Genomic DNA, 27371 nt, shown 5'->3' with positions numbered 1-27371 from the left:
AGTTGGGAGTATACCATTATGCCCATTTAAAATGTGCTATTGTCCATTTTCATTAGTACAGTGGTGTCTTCCTCTTATTACTATTATTATTTTAAGCCAATATTTAAAAAATTTATTTATTTATTTATTTTTATTGTTTTATTATTCATATGTGCATACAAGGCTTGGGTCATTTCTCCCCCCTGCCCCCATCCCCTCCCTTACCACCCACTCTGCCCCCTCCCTCTCCCTCCAACCCCCTCAATACCCAGCAGAAACTATTTTGCCCTTATCTCTAATTTTGTTGAAGAGAGAGTATAAGCAATAATAGGAAGGAACAAGTGTTTTTGCTGGTTGAGATAAGGATAGCCATACAGGGAGTTGACTCACATTAATTTCCTGTGCATGTGTGTTACCTTCTAGGTTAATTCTTTTTGATCTAACCTTTTCTCTAGTTCCTGGTCCCCTTCTCCTATTGGGCTCAGTTGCTTTTAAGGTATCTGCTTTAGTTTCTCTGCGTTAAGGGCAACAAATGCCAGCTAATTTTTTAGGTGTCTTACCTATCCTCACCCCTCCCTTGTGTGCTCTCGCTTTTATCATGTGCTCAAAGTCCAATCCCCTTGTTGTGCTTGCCCTTGATCTAATGTCCACATATGAGGGAAAACATATGATTTTTGGTCTTTTGGGCCAGGCTAACCTCACTCAGAATGATGTTCTCCAATTCCATCCATTTACCAGCGAATGATAACATTTCATTCTTCTTCATGGCTGCATAAATCCATTGTGTATAGATACCACATTTTCTTGATCCATTCGTCAGTAGTGGGGCATCTTGGCTGTTTCCATAACTTGGCTATTGTGAATAGTGCCGCAATAAACATGGGTGTGCTGGTGCCTCTGGAGTAACCTGTGTCACAGTCTTTTGGGTATATCCCCAAGAGTGGTAGTGCTGGATCAAATGGTAGATCAATGTTTAGCTTTTTAAGTAGCCTTCAATTTTTTTTCCAGAGTGGTTGTACTAGTCTACATTCCCACCAACAGTGTAAGAGGGTTCCTTTTCCCCCGCATCCTCGCCAACACCTGTTGTTGGTGGTGTTGCTGATGATGGCTATTCTAACAGGGGTGAGGTGGAATCTTAGTGTGGTTTTAATTTGCATTTCCTTTATTGCTAGAGATGGTGAGCATTTTCTCATGTGTTTTTTGGCCATTTGAATTTCTTCTTTTGAGAAAGTTCTGTTTAGTTCACTTGCCCATTTCTTTATTGGTTTATTAGTTTTGGGAGAATTTAGTTTTTTAAGTTCCTTATATATTCTGGTTATCAGTCCTTTGTCTGATGTGTAGCTGGCAAATATTTTCTCCCACTCTGTGGGTGTTCTTTTCAGTTTAGAGATCATTTCTTTTGAAATGATCTCTGCACCTGTTATTCACAGTGCAGTGTAGATCACTTCCATTCTTACTTTGGGTTGCTGTACAAGTTAAATGAATCCTGTAGACTACTGCCTAGCAGATAAGTCATTTTTTATTATGTTGCTGCTGTTGTTTATTTATTTTATATCTGTTCTGTTAGAGTTTGAGAGAAGGTTCAATGTCTATTTTATTTATTTTATTCATTATTTTATTTTTTCATAATACATGGGAAATATGATATGTATATTTCACAGTTTTAAACCTGTACTAAGTGAAATATATATCAAGAGTTTTAGACTACAGGAAGTTATTTTTCATATTGAGTAAAGTTTAGTTCAGTCATATAGCTCCTCCAAACGTTAATACTCTTAAGACACTTCGTTCTACGTTTTTGTACAGTCATAAGTAGTCACATACATCTTTATCTTTGGTGTCATGACTGAATCAACATCATCAATGCATCTTTTTAAAGTATTGAATTTGAGGTGTCTTGCATATTTTAAGTATTTTGTGAAAGGCAAAAGACTTATATGATCTGAATTTCCCTCAAATTTCCAAAATTTTCTAAGAAAATGAAATATACAGAAGGGCCCAAAATGGAAGGGAAATAAATAAAGATGTGCTAAAGATTTAATAAAAGATATTTTACTTTAAAAGGGTTTTACGTTTAAATAGTATATTACTTTAACACCTCTACTTGCTTATTTTTGTAGACACTTAATCGATTACTAAAATATCACAATTTTACCTATAAACTCTATCAAAGCACTCTTGTTTTATTGATAAAGGAAATTCAAGTTCTTAAATGAATCACAGCAATCTATTAAGAATGTGTTGGCAGCAATATACACATCTGGTTAAATTTTGAATGTGGTGGCTGAGAGGACTTCATGTTTAGATGTGAGGAAGGAACTGAACGATTGGCAGTATGGTTGTTAACAAGATTTTGCTGCAAGGGATTTGAAAATCAGCTTGTAAAAACCTGACTCAACTGACATTGATGACCTAAGTGAATAACAAAAAACCCTCAGTGATGGAAAGTCTTGGAAGAATGTAGGGAAAAAAAACCCTAAAAATTGTCAGGCTCTTTACAGAGCTTTGAAAAACAGTGAACAACCTCAAATGAAACTAACGCTAAATGGCAGACATATTATTGCTCTAGGGAAAAATATAATGAAAATCAAATGTTTTAGTGGTGTATAAACATCAAGTGAAATGACAGGGTGAACAATTTTCCTTCATATATGATTAACAAAGATAGGCAATCCAGTCATTGGACTGAGTAAAAATGCAGCTTCAGAGGGTTAGAGAGACATTTTTGCTCATCAAATAATCTAGATTATTGTTCCAGTTTTGATTCTGAAGCCATTGGCTGTGGGCCAAGAGAGTTTCCTTTTAATGGAAAGAAGATTTTTCTGTAATAATAAGGGTTTAGAGAGTGTTCCTATAATTTTAGCTTGGAGATGTGATGAAACCAGTCCAAGTAACCCTCTGTGTCCTATTCTGTGGGTGACTTTACCCTTTCTAAATAGGCCATTCTTTGGGACCTTTTGCTTTGCTTTTTATTTTTTTACTGTATTAATCATTTAAGCATAAAATTATTTTAGCACATTAAAGAGGGTTTTAAGATACAGATACAATGTTGTGTTTCTAAAATGAGTTCAGCTCAGAACTATTATAGGTTATTTGTGTAGTCTTCAATTTTCTGACTCCTCTATCTAGCTTCTGTTCTGCCAGAGCTCTCTCTAAAGGAGATTTTATGTTGCTCTTTTTCTTCAAAATACTCCATCTTTTACTGAATCCACCATAAAGTACAAACTCTCTAGCCTAATGTGCCAGATTCCTAGTAATTTATACCCAAATGATGACATGTAGTATAATTTTAGCCTCTCAGCTATATGTCCCCATGTCTTATAATATCCCCTAGTGCCTTCCTGACCCTCTGGGCCTGTTTCCACCTTACATGGTTTTCTTACTCATATCATCACTTGCTTCTGAGCTGAAAATTGTCTATCTGGACTATTCATACTACCACTTTAACACCTACTTCCGTAGCAATCTCTCTGTCATAGGCGAGATAATGACACCCCAAAGGTATTCATGTTCTAATCCCTAGAATCTATGGACAAACATACATGGTGCCTTGTAAACCTTCCCACATACTGTGTCTGCTCCAGGAACCTACTCTGGACAGTTCTTGAACACCAACATAGGAAACTCCTGTTTAGTAGAATGACAAATTGTTCTTAGAGGTATCAGGCGCAATAAATGCAAATTATGTAGAGTTACTATTCATTGTGAATGTGAATTTGCTATTTTTCTAAATGCTGATTTTACATGTTCAGTGATTTTGAGCTTATAACCAAATAAAAGTTTGAATTATAAAAAAAAATATTTTGAGTTTGGGAATCGATCTTGGATTTTCTGGTCTGTGCTAGTGGAATAAGAGGTTATAGTGATGCAGTTTCTAGCTTTGCAAAAAGAAGAGGGTTAAAAGCCAAGACATACAGATGACTGAAGAATTTGGAAAGGGGAGGAATGGATTCTGGCCTACAGCTTTTAGGAAGAATATAACCCTGTTGCCACATTGGTTGCAGATCAATGAGAACCATTTTGGATTTCTGATCTCCAGAAGAAATGTAAGATAATAAATTTGTGTTGTTTTGAGCCACCAAATATGTGGTAGCCTGTTATAAAAGCCACAGGAAACTAATAAAACATACAGTATTTGGCATGGGGGTGCTCATGTAACAAATGAATGAAATGGTGAATGACTTCGGAATTGGGCAACGAAAGAATTTTAAGGAAATTAATAGAAAAATCCAGATTTTCTTGAACAGACTGCTGGTAGGAATATGGGTGTGACTGACTGCTGCTGAGGGCCCAGAATTTTCGAGGGAATATGATAGAAAATGCCTATGGTGCCCTAAAGAGTGCCCAAGTCATCATGAACAGACATTGGGTAGACATAAGAACATAAAAGGCAGTGCTGATGAGGGCTCAAAGGAAATAAGGAAATGAGGAGCATGCTGTCAGAAAGTGGAGGAGAGAGGGTCCTAGTTATATTGTGACAGAGAGCTTAGCTAAATTGTGTCTCGCAGTTATCTTATAAATTATGAATTGGATATTTAGCTGACATGGTTTCCGGGATTTTGGACTTTGGGTTGATGTAATGAGTGGAGGAGATGTAGGGATGGAGTGAATACATTTTGCATAGGGTATTAATGTGAATCTTTATATACTAGAGGTGCATCTTAGTTTCTTTTGGTTATTTATAATAAAGTGTGAGAGGAAGGAAATAAATTGAAGAAAGAGCTATTAGGCAGCAAAAAGTGTTTGAGAGATTTTTAGCCAGTACAGGTTGTAAATAATCTAAAATAGGAGATTCACTACCAGGAAATTGTGCTCTACAGACAAAATCAAGGGTGTGACTGGACAATATTTGGTTAGTTCATGAGAAGTATCAAAAGTTTAGTTGACTCAGTCAGACTGTAGGTTCTTTGAAGAAATTAGGATGCAATACATTGATCACTTCAGGAATCTCCAGAGAAGCCAGAAACAGAGATAGGATTTTCTAGGAAAGACCAAGTGAGGAGCTTTTTATTTAGTGCAAGAAATTTCCTTGACACGCACAACAGTCTTGCAAGGTTCTTGAGGATATTTTACCAACATGAAACTTTGACAGTTCTGTCTAAAAGAGACAAGAAGAATAAAAAAATGAAGAAAAACTGTTAGATTCACACTATTATACAGGCAGGAAGTGAACTGATGAAAGTATTCAGTTGTAACCAAACCTGTGCTATCTTTTGTCAGAAAGGAAATGGTGTTCCCGGGGCCCATCCTGAAACCTAGAGGGCAGAGCCTCCAACAAGATGATTCTTAGGCCTTGAAACCCAGTGTTGTTTGGCCATTTGGGCTTTGCAATTATTTGACATTGGTGACTATTTTTTTTCTTTCCATTTTCTTTCTTTTTGAATGGAATGTGTATAAAATTGGTACCTCATTCCTATCCCATTATTGTATTTTGGGAGCAGACAATTGGTTTTCTAGTTTCACAGGTTCACGGATGGAGAACAATATTTGCATACTCCTTGTATCTGCTTTAGATGACAAATAAGAATAGCATACTACCTGCTTTGAGATAATACTTAGGAAAAGTGAGCTGATGAGATTTAGATGAGCTTTTGGACTTTGAGTTGGTGTTACAATGAGGGGAGACTTTTGGAGGTTCAGGGAGGGAGTGAATGCATTTTGCATAGGGGATTGATAGGAATCTTTATATACTGAAAGTTCACCAAAGATGCCTGCATCATAATTCCCTCAGCCTGTATGTATGTTATGTTTCATGACAAAGAGAGATTAATATTACAGATGGAATTAAAGTTACTAATTAGCTGAATTTAAGATAGGCTTTTGCCTTAAATTATTGCTTTTCTGATATTAAAGTTATGTTACATGGTTTATTTTTATTTTTATTTCTCTTTTATACTCTTGCACATTTTTATTTTCATGCTTTCTATAAAACTATGTTAAGCAAGTCCGCTACATCCAGCATAGTTTTGATTCTTTCTTTGAAATCCAATTTAATATATTTTTGTTATAATCAATAGATTAAACCAATGTTCCTTTTTATTTCAAGTTCTGCTGTATTATTATTCTGCTCATTTTATACTTTTTAAAATGCTTCACTAGGTATTTTATTCCTTTACTTCTTTGGTGTGCATGAATATATGTGGCTATTCAGTTTGGGAATACCCAATCTTGGAAAAATAAAATATAACCTATCTCTTATTTATAGATGATACAATCCTGTCTATATAGAATCCAAAAAAAAAAAAAACTACCAAAAGAATATTGCAGATCTAATTAAGGAAAGTTATAATTTTGTATGTGAAATCACCACACAAAAATCAGTTGTATTACCATACATGTAACAAACCTCAAATGAAATTAAGAAAGTAATTCCATTGACAAAGCATGTTTCCCTAAAAATAATTCCTTGGAATAAATTTCTCTTAGGAAGTAAAAGTCTTGTGTATTGTGAAGTAAAACCATTACTTAAAAAAAAAGACACAAATAAACAGAAGGGTACTTTGTGTTTATGGATTGGAAAATGGATTATTATTAGTAAGACAATAATAACAAAAGCAATCTACAGATCAATGAAATCCTTATCAAATTCCAATGCTCTTTTTGAAAAAATGGAAATGCAGAGTACTCAAATCCATATGCAATTGTAAAGAACCCAAATATTAAAAATAATATATATATTTTTTGCAGTATTGGGGTTTGAACTCAGGGCCTCATGCTTGCTAGGCAAGGGTTCTACCACTTGAGCCACTCCACCAGCTCTAAAATTAATATTAAAAAAGAGGAATAAAGTTGAAGACTCACATTTTTCAATTTCAAAACTCATTACAAAGTTTCAATAATCAAAACAGTGCAGTACTGTCATGAGGTCAGATACATAAGACCAATGGGATAGAACTGAGGATCCAGAAGTAAATCCATACATAATGCCCACATTATTTTCAGTGGAGACAAGACCATTCCATGAGGGACAATAGTCTCAAACAATTGTGCGATGAAAGGAGTCCACATGTAAAAAAGTAAAGCTGGATCCCTACCTTGTGGAATACAAAATTAAACCAACGTAATAATGACCAAAATATTAGTGATAAAGCCATAAAACTCTTCAAAGAAAACTAGGTAACTTCATGATCTTGGATTTGAATTCTTAGCTATAACACCGAACATGCTACCAGTAAATGAAAACAAGGCAAAATATTGGACTTCATCAAAAATAAAAGCTTTTTTGTGCACCAAGACATTATTAAGCAAATGAAGACAGGATGCCCTCTTTTGGGACCACTTCCAGCTCTGGAAGCTGTACTCTTTACTATTTTCTATCTCAATAAACTCTCCTATTTTACTCACAAAAAAAGAAAGAAAGAAAGAAAATTAAGACAAACTACAGAGTGGGAGAAATATCAGTCGATAATATATCTGATAATGTGTTTGTAGCAAGAATGTGTAAATAATTTAGGAAAAAAAAAGACAATCCAGTTAAAAATGGATAAAAGACTTGAAAAAGTCTTTCTCAAAGAAAACATCCAAAATATCAAGCAAGCATGTGAAAATAAGCATATCATTAGTCATTTAGGAAATGTTAATCAAATCATAATGAGATCCTATTTCAGACACATATATGGGTCTATTTCAGTTGGTTGTTAGGTCACAGTTAGGTTACAATTGTTAGTGAATATGTGGAAAAAATGAGACTCTTATACATTGTATTAAGAATGTAGAATAGTGCAGCTGCTGTGGAAACAGTTAAAAACTTAAACATAGAATTGCCATATGACCCCAACAATTCCTCTACTACATATATAACCAAAAGACTTGAAAACAGGTACTCCAACAAATATATGTACACACATATTTATAATAGCATTATTAACAAAACCCAATAAGTGGAAGTAACCAAAAGCCAATCAGAGGAACGGATAGACAAATTTTAGTATATGCATACAATGTAATAATGCTCAGTCATAAAAGGAAATTAAGTACTGACAAATGCTACAAAATGGAAAAACATCTAAAATATTATGCTAAGTGCAAGAATCTAGACCCAGAAGTCCACATATAGCATGATGGTATTTACATAGGAAATATTCATGATAAATCCAGAGACAGAAAGATTTGGGAACACCAGGAGGTATTACAAGTAGCTGATTAATGGGTGGGAGGTTTTATATTGGGAGTGATGAAAGTATTTAGAGGTTAAAGAGAAATGGTGGTTGCACAACATATTAGATGTTTTAAATGTTTCTGAATTGTTCAGTTTCAAATGGTTGGTCTATGTTATGCAAATTTCACCTTAATTTAAAATAACAATAATAATAATTTCAAAAAAAAAGGGGAGAGATGTAAAATGTTTGTTCCAGGTAAATTAGAACCATTAGCCTTAGCTGATGACTCTAATAGAACTAAACTTTTGCTAGTTTTTAATGAAGCCAACCAATCATAAATGAAAAATTCCTTATATTAATTACTTCAATATAATTATGTTGTATTATCTTTTTAATATCTTCTTGAAGTAGTTTTTGGTATTAAGCCATAGAAACCTCATGAAATGAATTGACAATATTTGCTTCAAAATAGCTGGATGAGTGTGTATAAGATAGTGATTCTCTGTTCTTTGAAAACTTGTAAAACAATCTGGAAAATCTTGTATTTTTAATGGGTTCATTTTGAACTTCATTGTTAATTAAGTCTGTGATTGTTTAGATCTTTTATTCCTTCTTAAGTCAGGTTTGCTAATTAAGCTTTTCCAGGAAATGGTTCTTACCTACTTAGAGTTAAACTTTATAGGCACCAAATGTTTTTTAGTATTTCTATTTTCACTCTTAATTTCATATGTATCCTAATTTATATCTCTTATTTTATTCCAAATATTGTTTATTTGTGCCTTTTCTTATTTTCATCTGTGCCAACAACCTCAGGTTATTGTATATTTCATTGGTGTTTTCTAAAAACCAATTCTTAGCTTGGTCAGTCATCTCTGTTTTCCAATTACATTAGCCTTTGCTTTGGTTTGTATTTATGCTTTGTTCTTGTATGGATTCTTCCTTTCTTTTTTTCCTTTTTGGTGTTGTTTCCTTTTTGTTTTTGCTTTTGTGGTACTGGGGTTTGAATTCAGAGTCTTGCACTTGCTAGGCAAATGCTCTACTACCTGAGCCACACCTCTAGCCCTTGTTTTATTTTTGAGACAGGGTCTTTCTATGTAATTCAGCTGGCCTCAAAGTCACAGTCCTCCTGTATCAGCTTCCCAAGTCTTGGGATTACAGGCATGTGCCACAACACCTGACTCTTAGAATCTTAAGTTGTGTATTTAGCTCACTTATTGTAACTTCCCTCTTTTTTCTAATATAAGCATCTCTGGGAGTAGATATCTTTCTAAGAACCTGTAAATTGCTTCTCACAAATTTTAATATCTAGCACTTCTATTTATATTCATTTAGTACTATTTTTAGTTTCATTATGTCTTTTCTTTAACCTCAATTTATGTAGAAGTTTAAGTTTTTATTTTCCAAGCATTTGGAGGTAGATTAGCTATTTTTAAACACCAATTTAAAAAATAGGGGTACAGAGGTATATGGATTCTGTATTAATGTTAAAAATGTGCTGACATTTCTGTTATTAACTAGACTAGTTTTCTTAAATTTCTGTGTGCCGTGAAACATATTCACATGTTCTTCTCTTTCATTGAGAATAAGATTCGATATATGTTCACTAAATCAAGTATGGTAATTGCTGAATTTTTTGTTATGGTAAATGCTGAAGTTTTCTAAATCCTACTAAATTTTGCCAGCTTTGATCTATGGATATTTAAAATAAGTATGATATACTACAAAGAGAGCTTCACATAGAGGATATAAAATTTACTTTATATCTTGATCTTCTTTATTTGGTGTATAAATTTCAAATTATTGTATCTTACAGATACACTGATTCTCTTTATTCTTGATAGTAACTTGTGCCTGAAAATAAATTGTACCTTATATTAATATAACAACTTTTACTTAGTTTTGGTTAGTATTTGTTTGATGTGCATTGCGACTTTATTTTTTCTCTGTCCTAGTCCCAGGATTGACTTCAGGCTTCCTCAGGTTGCTAGGCTCTACTTTCACTCCCATTCCATTGGATTTTGCACAACCTCAGGGTACCCAGATTTATGCTGGGTCTTAGCTTTCACTATCTGACTTCCTAGGAAGCATCATTCCCATCAACAGATGATATCAGAAATCATTTCCAATTCTTTAGGGCCTTTTTATTTATTTTTTTATTCATATGTGCATACAATGTTTGGGTCACTTCTCCCCCCTTTCCCCATCCCATCCCTTATCCCCCTCACACCCCCTCCCTCTCCCCCCCAACCCCTCGATACCTGGCAGAAACTATTTTGCCCTTATTTCTAATTTTGTTGTAGAGAGAGTATAAGCAATAATAGGAAGGAACAAGGGTTTTTGCTGGTTGAGATAAGGATAGCTATACAGGGCATTGACTCACATTGATTTCCTGTGTGTGTGTGTTATTACCTTCTAGGTTAATTCTTTTTGATCTAACCTTTCCTCTAGTTCCTGGTCCCCTTTTCCTATTGGCCTCAGTTGCTTTAAGGTATCTGCTTTAGTTTCTCTGCATTAAGGGCAACAAATGCTAGCTAGTTTTTTAGGTGTCTTACCTATCCTCACCCCTCCCTTGTGTGCTCTCGCTTTATCATGTGCTCAAAGTCCAATCCCCTTGTTGTGTTTGCCCTTGATCTAATGTCCACATATGAGGGAGAACATACAATTTTTGGTCTTTTGGGCCAGGCTAACCTCACTCAGAATGATGTTCTCCAATTCCATCCATTTATCAGCAAATGATAACATTTTGTTCTCTTCATGGCTGCATAAATCCATTGTGTATAGGTACCACATTTTCTTGATCCATTCGTCAGAAGTGAGGCATCTTGGCTGTTTCAATAACTTGGCTTTTGTGAATAGTGCTGCAATAAACATAGGTGTGCAGGTGCCTCTGGAGTAACCTGTGTCACAGTCTTTTGGGTATATCCCCAAGAGTGGTATTGCTGGATCAAATGGTAGATCGATGTCTAGCTTTTTAAGCAGCCTCCAAATTGTTTTCCAGAGTGGTTGTACTAGTTTGCATTCCCACCAGTGTAAGAGGGTTCCTTTTTCCCTGCATCCTTGCCAACACCTGTTGTTGGTGGTGTTGCTGATAATGGCTCTTCTAACAGGGTTGAGGTGGAATCTTAGTGAGGTTTTAACAAGCATTTCCTTTATTGCTAGAGATGGTGAGCATTTTTTCATGTGTTTTTTGGCCATTTGAATTTCTTCTTTTGAGAAAGTTCTGTTTAGTTCACTTGCCCATTTCTTTATTGGTTCATTAATTTGGGGAGAATTTAGTTTTTTAAGTTCCCTCTATATTCTGGTTATCAGTCCTTTGTCTGATGTGTAGCTGGAAAATATTTTTTCCCAATCTGTGGGTGGTCTCATCAGTTTAGAGACCATTTCTTTTGTTGAACAGAAGCTTTTTAGTTTTATGAAGTCCCATTTATCTATGCTATCTCTTAGTGCAGTGCTGCTGGGGTTTCATTGAGAAAGTTCTTACCTATACCTATTAATTCCAGAGTATTTCCTACTCTTTCCTGTATCAACTTTAGAGTTTGGGGTCTGATATTAAGATCCTTAGATCCATTTTGAGTTAATCTTGGTATAGGGTGATATACATGGATCTAGTTTCAGTTTTTTGCAGACTGCTAACCAGTTTTCCCAGCAGTTTTTGTTGAAGAGGCTGCTATTTCTCCATTGTATATTTTTAGTGCCTTTATCAAAGACAAGTTGGTTATAGTTGTGTGGCTTCATATCTGGGTCCCCTATTCTGTTCCACTTGTCTTCATGTCTGTTTTTGTGACAGTACCATGCTGTTTTTATTGTTATTGCTTTGTAATAAAGTTTGAAGTCAGGTATTGTGATACCTCCTGCATTGTTCTTTTGACTGAGTATTGCCTTGGCTTTTTGTGGCTTCTTGTGTTTCCATATAAATTTCACGGTAGATTTTTCACTCTCTTTAATGAATCTCATTGGAATTTTAATGGGAATTGCATTAAACATGTAGATTACTTTAGGGAGTATAGACATTTTTACTATGTTGATTCTACCAATCCATGAGCAGGGGAGATCTCTCCACTTTTTATAATCTTCCTCAATCTCTTTCTTTAGAAGTTTATAGTTTTCCTTGTAGATGTTGTTCACATCCTTTGTTAGGTTTACACCTAGGTATTTGATTGTTTTGAGGCTACTGTAAATGGAATTGTTTTCATATATTCTTTCTCAGTTTGTTCATTATTAGTGTACAGAAATGCTAATGATTTTTCTGTGTTGATTTTATATCCTGTTATATAGTTGTTAATGTTGTCTAGGAGCTTTTGAGTAGAGTTTTTTGGGTCTTTAAGGTATAGGATCATGTCATCTGCAAATAGGGATCTTTTGACAGTTTCTTTACCTATTTGTATTCCTTTTATTCCTTCTTCTTGTCTAATTGCTCTGGCTAGGAATTCCAGTACTATGTTGAATAGGAGTGGAGGTAATGGGCATCCTTGTCTAGTTCCTGATTTTAGAGGGAATGGATTCAGTTTTTCACCATTAAGTGTGATGCTGGCTGTAGGTTTGTCATATATAGCTTTTATAATGTTGAGGTACTTTCCTTCTATTCCTAGTTTTCTTAGAGCTTTTTTCCTGAAATGGTGTTGAATCTTATCAAAGGCTTTTTCTGCATCTGTTGAGGTGATCAAGTGTTTTTTGTCTTTGCTTTTGTTAATGTGGCTTATTATGTTTATTGATTTTCATGTGTTGAACCACTCCTGCATTCCTGGGATGAAGCCTACTTGGTCATGGCGAATGATCTTTTTGATGTGTTATTGAATTCGGTTTGCCATTATTTTATTGAGGATTTTTGCATCAATGTTCCTTAAGGACATTAGCCTATAGTTCTTCTTTTTGGAGGTGTCTTTGCCTGGTTTTGGGATAAGTGAAGTACTGCTTCATAAAATGTGTTAGGCAGTTTTCCTTCCCTTTCTATTTCATGGAACAGTTTAAGGAGGGTTGGTGTCAGTTTTTCTTTAAAGGTCTGGTAAATTCAGCAGAGAATTCATCAGGTCCTGGACTTTTCTTTTTGGGGAGTCTCTTGATTGCTGCTTCAATTTCATTTTGTGTTATAGATCTATTCAGGTGATTAATATCCTCTTGGTTCAGTTTTGGATGATCATATGTATCTAGAAATCTGTCCATTTCTTTAAGATTTTCAAATTTATTTGAATATAGGTTCTTGAAGTAGTCTCTGATGATTTCTTGGACTTCCATGGTGTTTGTTGTTATCTCCCCTTTTGCATTGCTGATTCTACTAATTTGGGTTTTTTCTCTCCTGATTTTAGTCAGGTTTGCCAGGGGTCTGTCGATCTTGTTCATTTTTTCAAAGAACCAACTTTTTGTTTCATTAATTCTTTGTATGATTTTTTTAGTTTCTGTTTCATTGATTTCATCTTTTATTTTTATTATTTCTCTCCTTGTATTTGTTTTGGGATTTTCTTGTTCTTGTTTTTCTAGGAGTTTGAAAAGTATCATTAGGTCATTGATTTGGGATCTTTCAGTCTTTTTAATATATGCATTCATGGCTATAAACTGTCCTTCTCAGGACTACCTTTGCTGTGTCCCATAGATCCGGTAGGCTGTATTTTCATTTTCATTGACTTCCAGGAACTTTTTAATTTCCTCTTTTATTTCATCAATGACCCATTGTTCATTAAGCAATGAGTTATACAGTTTCCAGCTGTTTGCATGTTTTTTGTCTTTACTTTTGTTGTTGAGTTCTAGTTTTATTGCATTGTGATCAGATAGAATGCATGGTATAATTTCTATTTTCTTATATTTGCTGAGGCTTGCTTTGTGCCCTAGGATATGATCTATTTTGGAGAAGGTTCCTTGGGCAGCTGAGAAGAATGTATATTTTGTAGAAGTTGAATGAAATGTTCTGTAGACATCAAGTAGGTCCATTTGATCTATTGTATATTTTAGATCTAGGATTTCTTTATTGATTTTTTGTTTGGATGACCTATCTATTGATGATAATGGGGTGTTAAAGTCTCCCACAACCACTGTGTTGGAGTTAATATATGCTTTTAGGTCTTTCAGGGTATGTTTGATGAAATTGGGTGCGGTGACATTGGGTGCATATGGGTTGATAATTGTTATTTCCTTTTGGTCTATTTTCCCTTTTATTAGTATGGAATGTCCTTCTTTATCTCTTTTGATCAATGTAGGTTTGAAGTCTACTTTGTCAGAGGTAAGTATTGCTACTCCTGCCTTTTTTTGGGGGCCACTGGCTTGGTAAATCTTCTTCCAGCCTTTCATCCTAAGCCTGTGCTTATTTCTGTCGGTGAGATGGGTCTCCTGTAAGCAACAAATTGTTGTTTCTTCCTTTTTAATCCATTTCATCAAACGGTGCCTTTTGATGGGTGAATTAAGTCCATTAACATTAAGTGTTAGTACTGATAGGTATGTGGTGATTCCTGTCATTTAGTTGTCTTAGTTGTTTGAAGGTTTGATTGTGTGTACCTAAGTTGAGGTTACTCTCTACTTTCTTGCTTTTTCTTTTCCTGTGGTTTGGTGCTTCCTGCCCTTTTATGGTTATGTTGGGTTTCATTTTCTGTGTGTAGAATCTCTTGAAGAATCTTTTGTAGTGGTGGCTTTGTGGTCATGTATTGTTTTAGTTTCTGCTTATCATGGAAGAGTTTTATTGCTCCATCTATTTTGAATGATAGTTTTGCTGGGTAGAGTATCCTGGGGTTGAAGTTATTTCCATTCAGTGCCCAGAAGATCTCACCCCAAGCTCTTCTTGCTTTTCATGTTTCTGTTGAGAAGTCTGCTGTGATTTTGATGGGTTTACCTTTGTATGTTATTTGTTTTTTCTCTCTTACAGCCTTCAATATTCTTTCTGTAGTTTCTGTACTTGTTGTTTTAATGGCGATATGCTGTGGGGTAGTTCTATTTTGATCTGGTCTGTTTGGTGTTCTGGCTCCCTCTTGCATCTGTATGGGAATAGATTTCTCTAGATTTGTGAAATTTTCTGTTATTATTTTGTTGAATATATTACACATTCCCTTTGCTTGCACCTCTTCTCCTTCTTCAATGCCCATGATTCTCAAGTTTGGTCTTTTGATGGAGTCAGTGAGTTCTTGCATTTTCTTTTCACAGGTCTTGAGTTGTTTAACTAATAGTTCTTTGGTTTTTCCTTTATTTCCATTTCATCTTCAAGTTCTGAGATTCTGTCTTCTGTTTGTTCTATTCTTCTGGATTGGCCTTCTGTTTTGTTTTGCAGTTCTGTTTCATTCTTTTTTCTGAGGTTTTCTATACCCTGAGTCTCTTTCTCTTTAATGTTGTATATTTTCATCCTAAGTTCATTTATCTCTTTATTAATTGTGCTCTTTGTTTCGCTTTGGTGTTTATACAGTGCTTCTATGGTTTTTTTTATTTTTTCTTGTGCTTTTTCAAATTCTCTATTTTTATTGTCTTGGAATTTCTTGAGTGTCTCCTGTACATTTTGTCTGACCATATCCAGTATCATCTCTATAAAATTCTCATTGAGTACCTGTAGTATTTCTTCTTTTAGATTATTCTTGTGGGCTTCATTGGGTACTTTGGCATAGTTTATTTTCATTTTGTTGGATTCTGGATCTGAGTATTTGTTTTCTTCATTTTCCCCTGGTTCCTGTACTAATTTTTGCTGTGGGGAAACTGGTTTCCTTGTTTTTTCTGTCTTCATATCATTGCCCTTGTTGTTGTTATTGTCCCTGTACTGTGTGCAATTAAGTATTTTCTAGCTTGTAATAATAACAATGGTGATATTTAGAATGGAAGGGTGCAAGGAGATGGAAAGCAAAGAAGTTAAAGAAAAAGGGAAAAAGAAGCAAACATGTAGAACAAGAGAAAACAAACAAACAAAAGTTTCAGGGATATAAGCAGGGAGAGATAGTGTACTAATCAACAGTAAGCTGAACATGCATTAGAGAGACAGAGAGAGAATTGAAAATAAAAAATAAAAATAAAAATAAAAAATAAATAAATGAAAAAAAAATCTCCAAGTTCAAATGCAATAAAGTTGCAGTCTTAATAATTTTGGTGTTAGTCCCTCAGCCTCCAATCCTGGAGATGGTGTCTCAGAAGTAGTTCTGTCGTTGTCTCATCAAAGGCGAAAAAAACTAAAACAAAATGAAAGAAAACAAAACAAAACAAAAAAACCCACAAAGTGTCCCAAGTTCAAATGCAGTACAATTTCAGTAACTTTTTCAGCATGCAGGTATAGTTCGGTTGTTTTCTCATCAAAGGTAGGGAGAGAGGAGAAAAAAAAGTCTGGAGACAGTTCTGAGAATGGTATCTGCGGCGGTGGCTTGCCTGCCCACTGATGTCAGCCTGCTGTTGCTGGAGGCGTTATTTATGCAGATCTCTGAGGTAAGCTTAGCACTCACCTGGCCCCTCAGGCTTTGTTTACTCAGAGTTCTCCTGTGTGTGAGCGGTGAGCTGCTGCTACAAGCTTTCCCCTTTCCAAGCACACTGAGGGAGGTGACACTGCACCCGCTTTCTCAGGCCGGTGTTTTTATTTACAGTTCACATGGGAAGTGCGTCATCCCCCCTCTCCTATGGAGTTTTCCTCCTTCTGCCACTTTTGCAAGATTTCCTGCTCCTGGTTGCAGGGCCAGTGCAGCCGCTCCTGCTTTCTCTAGGCAGCTTGTAAGGGATTTCCCTTCCCCCACTTTGGTGCTCAGGGCACCCCACCCTCTTTGCTGCGTGTCTTTTTTGTTGTTATTGCTTATTATTCAGTTTTTTTTTCTTTTTTCCCTGGATGGGGGTCGGTCTGTCCAGGGGGCTATGCTGATCTGGCCCAGGGTTGTCTGTGGGAGTACCTCGTGCTGCTTAGCTCACCTTGTGGTCTGTGTCTTCCCAATCCATCTGGGTGCTGCCGTTTGGCGGTGGCACAGGAGCCCTCCTGGTTTCTCTGTTTACCATGAAGTGGGGATGCTATGCACAGGTTGGAGGTGTGGAGGAGTCAAAGTTTTGCCTCTTCTTGGTGGTTTTTCCTGTAAGGTGTATCTCCAGCGTCTCTCCAAGGTTTTACTTTAGGAGGCACGCTTTCTGCTTTCTCCCTCTAGCTTCCATCTTGGAATCCCCTCTTTAGGGTCTTCCTCACAGACGCTACACCTTCATAGGTTGCTGTTGGATTCACAATGCTTATCATTTGCCTTCATTTTCACCATTTCCAAAATCTGGATATTACTTTTTGCTTCTTTATTGTATTTAATTCTTTGTTTCTAGATAATTTTTTAAGGGGAATAACTGTATCAGTTTATTTGACCAAGCTATGAGAAACGAGAACATTTTTTAAAAAGTATTTTACTTTAAATGAAAAAAATCAGAAATGGACACTTAGGATAAACTAACAAGTCTTATAGCTATTAAGCCCAAACTGGTAAGGACATTTTCTTTCTTCAAAGTGTAGGATCTAGAAATTAGAGGTTAGGATAGCTTGCATTTGGTCTGTTAAGGGAATTCACTAATGAAGTTACTAAACCATTGGATTCACTTTCATAAAGCCATAAATTGATGTTCCTTGACCTTTTGTTCAAGTCAAAAAAATAAATCCTTTTAAAAAAAGAATCAAAAGAGATCCTGAGAGCCCTATTGTTATCTCAGAATATGAGAAAGTAGCATTGGAAAATTAGCCATCTCCACAAATCCTGCTGATGTTCCTGACAATATACACACAATATGCTCACATTTTGCTCTTTTTTTCCTTCTTCCCTGTTGTTTTTCCTTCCATTGTTTCTCCTACAAACTGGTGAGGACATAAAGTCATATTTTCTGTAGTCCTAAGTAATTATTCTTCTTGCCAGATTCCTCTCAGCAAAGAGTTGCATATTATCCATCCCAATGACTCTGCAACCTGAGAGACTGCCTGCCCAGCTACACATGATCACCAAGAATAATTGAACATTCTCAGAACTTGGTCATTCATCATTCCTTCTAAACTTTCATTTTTTTCCTTTTATGTTTTTTGTTAATTGTACAAAATAAGTATTTCATTATTCTCCCTTCATTTTATAAACCTCTCACTCATTATTATGGGTACTTTCCCATCTTACTTCCATGTATATTTATATTTTCACATACTGTCATTAAGACAGCTGAGAGTGAGGAATACACAGTCTCTATCAAAGAATACTTGTCTTTTCTCTCTTTCACAGAAATGTGCATAACTTTTGCTTTTGGTTTACTGTATCCAAGCAGAAACCTCCTCTCAACCCTTGGGTCTTATTAGAGACACAGACCACTAAAAAACTAGATGGCAATGGACATTTTACTGATGAGTTAGAGTCCATTGGATGGTCTCTTTTAACCCTACTGAAACTAATGCTCAGAGCATCAGATTCTGGTAAAACCTTCCAGAATTTGAGTTTCAAATGGGTCCATATGATCTAGACTTAGTGGAATCCTAGATCCAATAGATTTCCATTAATACCAGATGGGTTTGGGACCATATGGAGTTATCTCACAACATAATTGCCAGACTTGCAATGCAGGTCAGCAAACCACTGGGCTGTATCTGAATTCCTCACCAGCTCCGCTTTCTGCTTTGAAAGCCTCCAGCCAATAAATCCCAAAAATTGTAGGGCTCATCTCATTTGTTGCTTAGTAAATAAATCCATTTATTTTTATAACCCTCAAGTAATAAAGTCAATCTAAATGATTATTGAAAACACTGTATCACCTCCATGAAATTTCTCCCAATTGACCCCTCCTGATTTAAATTACATCATGCTACCTTTCTTCAAATTTTGTGTGTATAGTTAATTTGCAAACTATAGAATCTTGTGCTTGTTTACATGGGATTTTGAAGATATTATTTTATTATTTTGTTTTTTCTGATTATAATTCCTAGAATGCATAACACTTTTAAATAAAAACTGGTGCAGCACCTAATTCACAATTATTTTAATCGAATAAAAATGGGTTTTCTAAAATGTTTTTTACATTTAAAAATATTAATACTATTGTATTTCTACTTTTTACTAATCTGCTAATTAAATTATTTTAACTGATATGCTGTAAAAGTAATATTATTGGTGGAAGTGGAAATAGTATTTTCCTATTAATATCAGAATTTATTAGGGAGGAGAAATCTTATAATTATTCAAGTTTTGCATGTGAGCTTATATAAGGAAGAAAACAAGGATTTGAAGAAATTCTGAAGAATTGCTGTATAAAAGTTTTGAGAGGGATATAGGAAGTAAAGATTCTTGTATATTCATGAGAACTACTTAGGACACATAGGTTTCTGTTAACCAATCACCCTATTCCTCCACAATATGTAGTATTAATTCCAGAGTTTGGAAGGAATTCATAACTGGGAAACAGATGGAGCGGCAGAAGCTGCCAGAGGCTGTGTGTGCGCCTCTGAGTCCAGCACTGTCTGAGGGTGGGTTACCACCCAGCACAGCAGAATTCACTCTGGACCCTTGAGGGAATGATCAAGTGACTACAGGTCATCCTAGGTCAAGCACAGTCCATACAACCATCATCTAAGAAATATCTTGGGCCAGAAATCAGGCAAGCTGCTGTCTTCTTCTTTTAAAGTGTACTTCACAGATAATTCACCAAAATAATATCCTCACTCAAAATCCTAATACAGCTAAATAGCAAAAAACCCTTTAAAATTCTCTGTAAACTCACTTCACAAGTGATACATAGATGAAACAATTTAAAGTATGGAAATGAAGAGTTGCTTTGTAGATGTTTTTAGCAGCTCTTTTTATTAGCATTCCTTATACTTTACCTTGTGAGAGATTGAAACTGTCATATAAAATTTCAGCAACTCATCCTTTCAAAGTTTTTCACCAAGTAATCCTACCTGAATAATTTACCATACCCTGGTTCTCCTTGATTTTATGATCTCTTGAATTTAACATCATTTTAACTTGTGAAGGGGGTGGATGAAAGGTTTCTGGGGATGATGAAGGGCTCCAGCTTGCTGTGGCTTTGAACGGTTCTATGTCTGTAGACCAAGCTTTACTCCTATGATGTGCCTTCTCTGTTGGTTGGCTCAAGGGCAGAAAGTCACAATTTTCTCTGCTTCTAGCATTGACATGATATTTGACTTTACCAAACTGAGCACAATTCAGCAAGAAAATAAATGCAGATATATCACAAAAAGCTCATTTCATACCTTATTTAATTTGTGAGATTGTAAGTTTCTTGTGCAAACTATAAACAAGAAATCTCACATAAAATTAGACCTTGGGGAGAAACACTTTGAGCCTAACCTTTATGTCAAGAAGTAGTTCTCAACCTGGCATGTCATATGGCTGCAGCCTCAGCACTTGGGAGGCCGAGGCAGGACATCCTGAGTTTGAGAGTAGCCTAGCTACAGAGCAAGTTTGAGGCCACTCTGGACAATACCGAGAGACCCTGTCTCACAAAACAACAAACGAAAGTAATTATCTTTTAAAATTTATAAATTATTTTGATTTCAAATATTAATTCCTATCCAGAATTCTTGGAAGGCTAATTGGCTCTATTTTTGCCATATTTTTGAGCATGGCATGAACTATAGTTCAAGTCTTCAAATTGCTAGATATGTATGTAAATATAAATATGAATATATTTAAATATAAATTTATCTAGGTTGAGCATAGGAAGGCCAATATGTCAGTCTTTTTGATCAATATGCAGAGGACTCACCAGGACGGTACTCAGACCACTTACCATGTAGGAGGACAGCCCTTGGCCTCAGTGAGAAACAGACTCATAACACTTTGAGAACTTCTATGGCTCACATACTTACCCCCATCTCAAGCTGCATGTCTCTCTGGTTTCCAGCAGCATTGATGATCTCCAAATTCCTTAAATATGTTATGCCTTTCCTTCTATGTCACTAGAAATCTTTGGCATCATACCCTCCTCTTCTCTTACCCTAATTAATACTAACTTATCCTTTGGCTTCCAGGTCAAACATTTCTTTCTTAAGTAAACCATCTGTCACCTCTCAACACATATATATAGATACACAAGATTAAGTTAAGCACCAAAGCCCCACCATGATACTGCCCACTTCTTTAACCTCACAGAATTTTTAATTCATGTTTAGTTTCTGTTTTTCCCACAAGTATGTAATACTCTGGGGGTGGACAATGATGTTTCTTATTTTCAGTTGAATTCCTAGCAGAACATCATTGTGACTGCTTGATAATTGAAGAAGGATGAATAAAGGAAGGAAAGGGAAGGAATGAAGGAAAGAAAGAAAGAAAGAAAAGAAAAAGAAAGAAAGGAAGAAAGAAAGAAAGAAAGAAAGAAAAAAAGAAAGAAAGAAAGAAAGAAAGAAAGAAAGAAAGAAAGAAAGAAAGAAAGAAAGAAAGAAAGAAAAAGAAAGAAAGAAAATGAGTTTGCTCAAGATTGTAGAATCTCTATCTAGGTGGATTTAGAGACATTCTCTGGTCTGGCTAGTTGGGCTATATAGTACTTTAAAATCCTTTCAATTCTGGTTCATGTTAAGTCAACTATACTTTTTGCAACTCTTGACCTGTCAGATAGGTAGCTCATATGTGGTTCACTGGGTAGACTCTAAAGAGGAACTGCACCAATTAGCCCAGTTGAGTAGAGAGCACATCTATCCCAACTGAGCCTGATTAATAAGAGGTGAGCTATGGTCAGTCAAATATTTGGCCCAGTTCTCTGCTCTGTGAAAAGCAAATAAGACAATTTCTCTGGCAGAGTCTCTGTGATTATGTTCCACTTAACTGCAGGGCACCTCTCAGTGTGTAGCAGGATAAATCTACTCCCGATCAAAATGGCCTTAATGTTGCTCTCAGCCTCACTAAACTTTAGATAAAATTCCTCCTGACCTTTAGCCCCTGACTTCCCTTATAGCATTTATTTTAGAAAACTTGCAATTGTAAGTTCTTTCTCTGTTCCTTTAAGAAGTAAATCTTCTAGTCTTTTGTCAGTTTTGCAAGCCACACATGTCTTTCTCAAGGAACTGGGAGCTTTACCTTTGAAATGTAATCATCAAGAATGATGGCAAAACCCTGTCTGCAGGTTTCTGTGGGAAGAACAATTTATGTAAGAGACAACTAGCAAACACATGATCTTAATTCCATTGATCAACTTCCCCACAAATGTCCTACAATACTTTTCAACTAGTTCCCCTTAGCACTTAAAAACCCTAACATCTTTTACTTCAGCCGAGTTGAGTTTGATGTTTCTCACCTCTTGTAATGTCTTAGATAAAGGCTTCTTTGCTCAACTCTGATGCAATTTTCCATTGACACCTCTCAGTCCTGGCTCACATATACACCTGAGTTAAAATAGTGCTATATTACTAATGATAGATATGAAAGTTCAAGAAGGTGATCACATTAAAATTACTAGCCCAACTGAATAAAATGTCGTGATCTTCCATTACTGAGAAGGATGATTCTTTTTATATTTGTGGGAGGTGAGATTGTTTTTCCTTTAATGATATTATTTTGGAATAGCATTAGAAAGAAAATCAGGCCACTTCTATTGGGTGGGAAAGTGTGAATAATGTACCAGAAGCAAAACCTATTGTTGCATGTGTCAGAGCTAAAACAATTTTCTAGCCCATATAATACAACTCATTTAATGGTCTTGATTGCAATGCTGAAACATTGCTGCGCACTTATTGTGCAGGCCCTGAGTGCCTAGGTTTTATTTTCTCTGGTTTGGCCATTGACTGATAGGCTCTGTCATTTCATGCTGAAAAATACTAGACATGGGAGCCAGAGTTTCTGGATCCAGCAAGACTTCAGTTAGTGGATGAACATGTTCCATCTCAGTACAAGTGAATAGCGTAGAATCTAATGACCAGTGAATGGTCAATGAACTTTAGCTGTTGTGATTGTTACTATTGTCATCTTCACCATCACTGTCCTTACTGTGAAAAACAAAACAAAACAAATAAGACATTTTATTTCCCCAGCTTTCTACCAAAAAGAGAATCATTGATGGGTAGTTAGAGTGACATAACATGGACTTAACTTTTTCTGGATTGCTTCTTTCATCATACATAACTCTGAGCTCTATTTGTGAGACATTTATCTTTTTCTCTCTCTGTCCTAACCCCTGCATTTTTTAGTGATGGATGGGCAGACAGAGATGAAGTCATTGAAGGTTATGAGGTGGAAGCCAACGGGGGAATCACGATAAAGCTGCAGTCTCCAGAGGTCCGATCATTTGATGATTATTTCCTGAAGCTGAGGCTGGACACTAATACAAGGAATCCCTGGTTCCCTGAGTTCTGGCAACATCGGTTCCAGTGCCGCCTACCAGGACACCTTCTGGAAAATCCCAACTTTAAAAGAATCTGCACAGGTAACTCATGGTCACAAAAACAACAGCTCGGAAGTATGGTCATTGCAGTAACATTTCAGGTTGTTGAAAGAGGATAAAAAGTGCCAGGGCTAGAGATCCAAAGACGAAGTTTCCATCTTTGTTTATGAAATGGCTAGAATGAAATAAAAGTGTATATTCCCCCTGTGGATTTATGTTCCATATTCGGGGGGTTGCACAGTGTCTGGTAGAGCAAGTGACAAGGAGAGATAGCAGAAGTAAATGAAGAGTAAACTGAGAAGTGTAGTATTCAAGCCAGAGGGAAGACAGTTCACTACATTCAGACTTAGGAGATACTAGCCACAGGCGTATGTAGGCAACATTGGTTTAGCCTTTTTCCCCTATGATTTGTGTTAATACACAACTCAAGGGAAGATGAGGTAGGTATCATCTTAGGCCACACCACCAGCATGATGTTTGTGTGCACAGGCGCTACGAACAGCTCTCTGTGTCCACAAAAATGGTGGTTCCCAGTTGGACAGATGCTTCCAATGCACTGCTGTCTCCAACCATGCCGGAAAGGGGCAGAGCGTTATTCTAAGGTGTTCAGGGGTTGGTAAACTCCACAGATGTTCTTTGCCCCCAGAAGCTACCTTAACCCAAACTTCTTAGCACTATAACTTTTAGGAGCATCCTCATTATTTCATAAGGACATTGCTGTTCTCTTACTCTTTTTCAGTGTAGCCAGTGCTGCAAAGATAGGTTATATTTGGCCTGTCATAATGCCATCCAAAGCCAGCAGTCCACACTGGGTTGGTAACATGGTACAGTGGTCTACCTATGATGATGGGTCATGTAAACTACCTATGACCTCATGTGTAGTGCACAATACTAGTATGACACTTACTTCTTATGTCTAGCCTGAGCAGATTTTTTTGAAAAATATAGAATCTACCCATTCATACCAGGTCTATGGATAAAGTACAATGCACAGAAAAAGGGAAGAGAAGGGTATAATCATGACTCTGGCCAGAGCAGAATGTGTTCTCTTGGGACAAATCAAAACTGATCACATGCCACACATGAAACAGATAAACAACCAAAGACAATGAGCTTCTACAAGACAGGGTAAGTATAATGCTGATTTTATAGAATATTTCTATTTTCAATAATATTCACATTTTGATGTTAGAAAACTTTAAAATGTTATGTAAATGAAGGAACTTATGTCTGACTTGGTATGGTTTAGCAGAGCTCCCTAGGGAATTGCCTGGTGTGGATCTGTTTTCAATCTAGGTTTTTTGAGCAACTTCAGTATGGCTTCTAGGGAGGCAGAGAAATATAATTTAGCTGAGAGGCAGGAGGAAAGGAAGGTAGGTGCTAAACAACTAACCTGTTTCTGCCACATCCGTATCTCTACTGACTTTTCCTTTCTTTACAGTAATATACTGGCAGAAGGTAAGAATTCTTATGGACCAATAAACCACCTAGGGCAGTCTCCATATTTGCAAAACCAAGATGCTGAGAATAGATGGGGCAATGGTTTCCCTAGGTTCATGTACATAATGGCAACAATGAAATTGGAAACCATGCTTCCATGCGGCACAGTGCCCGAATACGTTAGACTTCACACTTAATGTTACCTTTTATTGTTGTCTGATTGTTTCCTAAGAAATGTTTTCTTTCCTAAACTGTCATATCAGTGAAGAGAGTGACTTCATCCTTCATGGACTCTTCATCCTTCATTTTTCAGAGCTGAAACTGTTCTTTTGTTTTGTTTTGTTTTTGGCAGTACTGGGATTTTGAACTCAGGGCCTTATGCTTGGTGGCAGATGCTCTACCACTTCAGCCACTCTGCTAGCCCTTTCTTGGGTCTCCAGAACTATTTCCCTGGGCTGGCTTCGAACTGCAACCCTCCTCCTCTCTGCCTTCTGAGTAGCTAGAATGACAGGTGTCAAACACCCACACCCTGCTCAATTTATTCTTGTTAGCAAATTGTTTACTTAATTTATATTATCCTAGAGCACAGGGAGTTTTTTTAAAGATAAGGATGATTTTTAAATTTAATATGTATTTACTAGGTACCTAATATGTTTAAGGCTCCATTCTAGGATTTTACAGCTCCACTCAGGGAAATAAACAATAAGCAAAATATTTAAAAAATAGTAATAATAAAAATAAAAATAACAAAATATATGCTCATTACTTAATCATAAAAACTGTGAAGAAAATGAGGAACAATGGCATAGAGTTATTGCACTTTTAAAAAGGATGCAGAGACAGTGTCACTGAGATGATTAAAGTTGTGAAATGGATGAGTGAGTCATCCTAAACTTAGGGAAGGGCTTTTCAAGTAGAAGGAAGAGCACGTGGGCAGAGGGAAAAGAGGTCAGAGTTGCTGGAGCCATTGAGGATTTGAGCATTGTCAGAAGGAATAAGGGCTAGTACAAGGGGAGTAGTGACCCAGCCCTGGTGATAATGCAGGTGAGAATGTGGTGATTGAATCAGAGCAGTGGCAAGAAGTTGGAGACAGGTGTTCAATGCTGAATTTATTTCGAATAAGAGCTGAGGTGATATGCTGACAGAATTGTCAAGAATGACTCTGAGCTGAGCAATTGGAAATAAGTTATCTTTGACTGAATTCTCCAAGACATGGAAAAGCAGGTTGGGGAAGGATGGGAAGGTTGATTTTGGATGAGTTAAGTTTCAGATTTCTTAGTGGCTTAACTAGCTAAGTTATTCATTGTGTTTTATTAGTAAAAATCAGAATGCTACTTATGAAACATGATTGTATCTATGCTCTTACAACAAAAGTTAGAACTGTACAGCCATGTACACTAATATTTTGGGTTTTCAGTTGTCACAGTACATGTAAATAAATGTCAAGGTTAAAGCTTGAGCTTGGTTAACATGTACAGCAGGAAATAACAGCTTGTAAATTTGTGAATTGTTCTTATATTGTACTTGAATCTCTAAGCTATTTTAAAGAGCAATGATAGCATTTCATAAACATGTTTGTGTTTGTATTTCATTCTGGTGTCAGGTTCAGAAAACATTTCCCTGTGTTCTTAGTTCAAAGAAAGGCAAAAAACCTATTCAACTTTCTGTTTGGAACCAATTCACAAAACAGGTTGACCTTTTCTGCTACCAAAATCCTAGAATTTTACCTGTAGCAGTTTTATCTATATTGTTCATGTGTATACATTCATGTAAACCTGGATCGCTCTTCAGTTTAATCTGTATTTCTGTGAACAACATAAACTTTCACTTCCTGTATTATTTTTATCCACATGGGATCCTTACAAATCAAATAAATTCCTTGGTCTTCAAGTGAAAATGCAGATCCATTTATGAAAATCAGTGTGAGGAAGTAGAATTAACCTTTCCAGACTATTGATAACTACTGTTTCTGTCACTCATTTTTACACTTCTAGTGTTTTGGAAAGTTTTGATATTGCTTTTAGTTTCCATAGAAACCTTTATTGAGCTTTATCTCAAATGTCACTATTTAAATGTACTAGATTGCTGGTTTGAATTTCAAGGGTCCTGAGCCAAGGCTGAGTAATTTGGGAATCACTGTAGCTAATTAAAAAGTGCTTCATGCGAAGTCCACACCACTGGTTAATTAGTTGAGTACAACAGGGGATTTGGAGATGTGTTGGAAAAGCACTAACTGAAACTTCAAAGTCTAACTTCTGAAAATTTCATCATTACGAGGACAGTGGCTAGAGTAGATATAAAGCAAATCAGTCAATCTCTTCCAGTAAATGACTTAACTGCTTAAGGGATTTGTATCATGTTTGTAATAGCATAGTGCTTTAGCATTCCTGATAAGAATCATTAGAAAGATTCCTGGGAAGCTGATAGAGTTTGGGATTTGGGAGCCCAACTGCTAGGTACAATTCTGGTTCAGTTGTATATCTGTCCTAGGACTTGGATAACCTCACTTAACCTTTGAATCTCAGTTTCTGCAAGTTATCTTGATGATAATATCTGCCCCAAACAGATTCTATGAGAATTGAGTGA

General features: G+C 36.1%; 1 protein-coding gene across 9 annotated transcripts in view; it reads left to right on the top strand.

Moving 5' to 3' along the window:
* The window catches only part of Grm1 (glutamate metabotropic receptor 1), a 406588-nt gene that overhangs the window by 269026 nt on the left and 110191 nt on the right, over nt 1-27371 (top strand). For all 9 annotated transcript variants that reach the window (XM_074072604.1, XM_074072567.1, XM_074072583.1 and 6 more), the window contains one exon: nt 23152-23387. In XM_074072604.1, coding sequence (XP_073928705.1) covers nt 23152-23387 — 236 coding nt within the window. The remainder of the gene's footprint in view (nt 1-23151; nt 23388-27371) is intronic.

Source organism: Castor canadensis, chromosome 1 (genome assembly GCF_047511655.1).
Source record: "Castor canadensis chromosome 1, mCasCan1.hap1v2, whole genome shotgun sequence".
Classification (NCBI taxonomy): Eukaryota; Metazoa; Chordata; class Mammalia; order Rodentia; family Castoridae; genus Castor; species Castor canadensis.
Note: the sequence above shows the minus strand (reverse complement) of the source record. Positions and strands in the feature narration are given on the sequence as shown.